Source organism: Pistacia vera, unplaced genomic scaffold (assembly GCF_008641045.1).
Source record: "Pistacia vera cultivar Batoury unplaced genomic scaffold, PisVer_v2 Contig489, whole genome shotgun sequence".
Classification (NCBI taxonomy): domain Eukaryota; kingdom Viridiplantae; phylum Streptophyta; class Magnoliopsida; order Sapindales; family Anacardiaceae; genus Pistacia; species Pistacia vera.
This window is the reverse complement of record NW_022196322.1, coordinates 463167-468383: the sequence shown is the minus strand read 5'-3', so window position 1 is coordinate 468383 and position 5217 is coordinate 463167. Positions and strand designations below refer to the sequence as shown.

Sequence of the window (5217 nt, the reverse complement as noted above, 5' to 3'; positions counted from 1 at the left end):
AGTTACAGATTTCACATGACACATCCGGCCGCCTAAGTCTCACCGAGTGCGTCTGGAGCCTGTGGGATAGGGAGGGTCGGGAGGTTGTGTCATATAGGTTTTACCACACACTCCCTACAATTAGCGAAATGTTAATAAATTATTAAAATTTACAACGTAATAAGTAAATTAATGTTTACCATTTTATCTCTGTACTGTTTATTTTAACACCAACAAAAGATTTTTGTATTTGATTATGGATAAACATTAGTTCACAATCCAATCTTACAAACTTTATTTCATAACTCGATGTAACAGTTTGCAATTAGTTAACTTATTGACGAACAGATGAGACCCATAATGAACTGACGAGATCCACTAATAAACTGATCAATTGCGAATTACCATATCAAAATTATAAGAAAAAATTTATAACATTAGATTGTGAGTATAATATTACCGGTTAATTATACCTCAGGGATTATTGTGATAAAATGTCGTATTACCTTTAATTTTTCAACCTAACAAACGAAATAGTTAAATTTCCATTAAATTCCCTCAATTTGATTTCTCAATACATCCGCAACAACAAATAAAAAAAGAAAAAACAAAAACAGAAAAACTCTCTCTTTTCCTCTCCTCTCCACCGTCGTTTCTTCTTCTCCGTTGTCGTCATTGCGGCCATGCGAAACGCACTGTGACGCAATTCAAAGCCAAAACGAAATAACGAAAAGCAACAGAAACAGCAGACGACAATGGCGGAAACGTTTCGAAAGCTCCGGAAATCGTTCTCTCTCAAGCTCTCTTTCCACGCCGGTTCCGGTTGTCCTCGTCCCTCCCATTCCGGTTCTCCAAGCTCCTCCGATTCCCATCGTTCGCATTCCTCCCTCACCGGCTCCGGCACCGGCACCGGCTCTTCCTCTCGTCTCTCTCGTAGCTTCAGCTTTCAGCCGTCTAAATCATCCAAGGTTTGCAGATTTTTTTGATTTTTGAACGCACTTAATCTTGTTTTTGTTTTTGCTTCGATTTCATGAAAACCGCCCGCGACCCTCCTGCTATTTGAGATTTTTTAACGAATGACCGTATTGCCCCTACGGTTTCGTTTTGACAGCGTTGTTTGTGAGGGTAGAATGGTTATTCAATATTTCATGTTAGGTCACTTTTGTTTAATCATTAATAATAGAATAAATTCGATCGTCCTGTTAGCGTTACGTGAAGATTTTGCTTTTTTCTAATTTCAACGGATTCTAGCGTGAAATCACGAAATTGCCATTGCCATGTGCATGTAAAGCTTGTTTTCATGGCGTCAAATCGTATCCGGATTCCAGAATGACAATATCAACCTGGATAAATGTCGTTTTTACTTGTGCGGTTTTGTCGTTTTGTGTAGTTGAATTGAATTATCTCGAAGCCACGTAAGATCTTGTGGGGTTGAGTTTGACATCAAAGGCAGCAAAATTTATCTTAATTAATAGTTAATTAAAAGGGGTTTATTGATTTTTAATTTCAAATTAGGCCTAATTAAAATGGATTAATTTTATCTTAGATTAAATTAGATTTTAATTTAGGTTGATTAAATTAAGCAAATTTGTTTAAGCTTGTAGTATTATTCTAGATTTTCTTTTTGATGTCTACTAAAAAGCATGAAATAGAGGTTATGAAATGAAGTTCTATTTGTTACTGTTTGGTTGTTGGGGTCATTAGGAGGGTAGGTCGATCTGGTCATATTGCATTCATCTTAGTAAGTTCTCAGAGTAGCATTAATTTGGTAGGTGAACATGTCTCTTGGTGGGTTTACCAGGAGACGTGAAAGTTTTAGTTTTCTTTTTCTATAAACGTTTTAGTTTTGTCTGGTGGATTGGTTTTGACTTTGGTGGTATGTAATTGTCATTAATTTCTCATTTTTAATCAGGAAAATTGCAGTAGTTGTTCTGGGTCACACCTATCTTATGCTGTTGAAGACAGCATTGTAGCTTTTTAGAATTCCATGATCAATTCTCACTTTGTTGAAAATTACGAGTGCTAGTTGTTCCTGCCTAAATTTGTATTACTTTTTATGCCTTTTTATTTCTTTTTATTTTTCTATTATGCATTCTAAATTTCATGTCATTTATTATTCTTGGACTTTGCCGCAAATATAGCTGATATCATATTCAACAATGAATGCAGAGTAAAATTTTGGTGGTTTAGACTTTAGATTGATACTACCGTAAAATTAGTAGAACATTGGTCAGTAAAACACGTTTTTCCTGTAGAATAGCATCAACTTCTGTACTATCATAAAATTAATGGCTGGAGAATCTTTTGTTACATTCAATCAAAGTTTACTAGTTGTTGAGCTTTAGATTAGAAAGTGCCCTATGTTTAATTTTAAGCATTATTACATTATTATGGTTGCAAGTGACCGGTATGATGCTATGAATTGTATTATATTAACTACTAATTATAAAGTCCGCAGCATGGGTTACATAAACTGGTATCTTTCAAACTGCGTTGTGACGAATCATACCATATATTATGCCCACAAACTGACTTCTAACTTGGGGTGGTCAGGCCTATTGCTAATGATCAATCTTTGGTTTAGTTTCCAGTGCATGGATTTCCATGGGTCACTATTTAATTAACAATGTATTTTAGGTTGTAATATTTCTTACTTTCTGTTTAAGTCCACATTTCTTTTTATAAAAACATTAGCATCGACTCTTTGAAAGTTGCAAGTTTGCTTTTTGATGAGTTTTCTGGTGCTGAATCTTTTGACCAGCTGAAAGAATCCTGGACAACTACAGTAAATTCAAAAACTAGATTGTTGGTTTGCAATTTATTTGACAGACATTGACATGTTTTAAAGACTAAAAACGTGAATATTATGCAGAAAACTTGTGCCATCTGCTTGGGTAGTTTGAGAACTGGACAAGGCGTAGCCATCTTCACTGCTGAGTGTTCCCATTCTTTTCACTTCAATTGCATTACAATCAATGTACAGCATGGAAATCGCGTCTGCCCCATTTGCCGCTGTGAATGGAAAGACATCCCCTTCCATGCCCCTGCCAATGTCGTTGATAATATTAGACGCATGGGTCATGGCTCCGGTCAGGCCGGGGTGACTCCTCACAGTACTACCACTCCCGTACAGCTTCCATCTGATCCTGACCATTACGCAGATGATGAACCGCTCCCAGTCAACCAAATTGGCCCAGCTTCGTCACCCTCCCACGCCCAAGCATTGACTGTTAAGGCCTTTCCCGAGCATCCTGCTGTCTCTGCCACAGATTCCCTTGACAAGTTTGCGGTTCTTGTTCACATCCGTGCACCATCTCTTCTCAGTGATGCTGATCATCTGGATCGTGCCCCCATTGACCTTGTCACAGTACTTGATGTTAGTGCAAGCATGTCTAGCAAGCTTACTCTTCTCAAGCAAGCTGTTCACTTCATTGTACAGAACTTAGGCCCTGCAGATCGGTTATCTATAGTCGTTTTCTCTTCAGTAGCTAGAAGAATTTTCCCACTTCAAAGGATGATCGATCGTGGTCGTGAGGATGCCGCCCTTGCTATCAATTCTCTAACCTCTAATGGCGGGACCAACATTGTGGAAGGCCTCAAGAAAGGGGTCCGAGTTCTTGAAGATCGCCGTGAGCGCAACCCAGTTGCAAGTATTATTCTCCTATCCGATGGTCAGGACACATACAATGTCCGCAGGCATAACAATTGTGTGCGGAATGACACATCGAGCCATGAAGTGGAATATCTGAACCTGTTGCCCTCTTTGATTTGTCCTCAGAACTCGGAACCCGGAGGAGAATCTCAACAACCAACCATCCCAGTCCACACATTTGGGTTCGGCTCGGAGCATGATTCCACTGCAATGCATGGCATAGCCGATGCATCAGGTGGTACATTTTCCTTCATTGAAACCATTGGCTTTTTACAAGACGCCTTTGCCAGGTGCATTGGTGGTCTTCTCAGCGTTGTGGCTCAGGATGTTCAGCTCAAAATCAGTTCAATTTCACCCGGGGTGAAAATTGAATCGGTACCTTCAGGTAAATACAAGAGTGACATTTTGATGGAAGGGCAGCAAGCCAAGATAGACATTGGAGAGTTATATGCAGATGAGGAGAAGGAATTCCTGGTGTACATCTCCATTCCGAAGTCGTCTTCGGAAAGTTCAGAGAACACGCCATTACTGGATGTCTTGTGCACTCACAAAGGCTCAGCTTCAATGGAGATTCTTGAAGTGAAAGGTGAGAAAGTCGAGATTCGAAGACCAGAGTTTTTGTCTACTGCAGACAAGGGGGTGAGTCTGGAGGTTGACAGACAAAGAAGCCGTTTACTGGTAGCCGAAACAATCGCAGATGCGCAAAGAATGGCTGAAATGGGAGAGTTAGAGGGAGCACAAGCTCTTCTGACTGAACGGAGATCAACTCTCTTAGCTTCAGCATCAGCCCAGGCAGGAGATGGAATCTGCAACTGGCTGGAGGCTGAGCTGAGAGAAATCAGGGAGAGAATGGCGAACATGGAACTGTATGAGCGAACCGGGAGGGCGTATATCCTCTCAGGATTGAGCTCACACTCATGGCAGAGAGCCACAACCAGAGGAGACACAACACAGACGTTCACCATGAGCAACGGCAGAGGAGATGAAACTACAAGCTATGAAACACCAACAATGGTGACAATGGTGTCGAGGTCTCAAAATCTCAACTTCACACGGGATCCTCAGTCTCAACCTGGAAGCCACCATAGCAGTAAGTCCAGCAGAATTTGATTCAGAAATTATGGTTAAAAAGGAAAAGGGGTTTTTTTTTTTTGCTTCATCTGGGTAATTAATTTTTTCTTCTTCTTGCTTTTTGCCTGGTTAATAATGAAAAAAACATAGCAATTGTTAATTGAAAAGGAAACGATGAAATGAAACCAAAGGTTTTAAGTATTCATTCAACTTCAACCCATAGTTATTCTTTTCTTGACTGTGTTATTAGCTGTTTATTTGCTTCTCGTTATTAACTTTATTCTATGGATTCCATTATTGTATAGAACTTATTATTATTTATTATTTACATTTTTTTATTAATTTGATCAAGCTTTCAACTATATATATATATATATATATATATATATATATAAATGCTACCCTTGTAAAGACTCATACAAAGAGTATATATATATATATATATGTTATCCTTACAAAGACTCATATAAAGAGGGTTACAAAGTAACGTCAGCAAGAAGAAAAAAACAAAGAAA

The 5217-nt window shown here is 38.9% G+C and overlaps 1 protein-coding gene across 2 annotated transcripts; it reads left to right on the top strand.

The window, feature by feature from the left end:
- Window positions 1-537: 537 nt before the first annotated feature.
- Window positions 538-4983, top strand: LOC116104921 (E3 ubiquitin-protein ligase WAV3-like). Of its 2 annotated transcripts, none has more exons than XM_031391347.1 (2): window positions 538-947; window positions 2852-4983. In XM_031391347.1, exons 1-2 carry the CDS (start codon window positions 735-737, stop codon window positions 4739-4741), a joined length of 2103 nt encoding a protein of 700 aa, XP_031247207.1. In that variant the 5' UTR covers window positions 538-734; the 3' UTR covers window positions 4742-4983. The 2 variants fall into 2 exon arrangements, with proteins under 2 accessions (XP_031247207.1, XP_031247209.1); XM_031391349.1 differs by lacking the exon at window positions 538-947 and adding an exon at window positions 2001-2023.
- The last annotated feature ends 234 nt before the right edge of the window (window positions 4984-5217 follow it).

Bases quoted from the DNA above. Each gene is read 5' to 3' on its own strand.
- LOC116104921 (XM_031391347.1), top strand. From the start codon at position 735: ATGGCGGAAACGTTTCGAAAGCTCCGGAAATCGTTCTCTCTCAAGCTC. The intron at 948-2,851 runs GTTTGCAGATTT...AATATTATGCAG, and splicing joins AGCCGTCTAAATCATCCAAG to AAAACTTGTGCCATCTGCTT.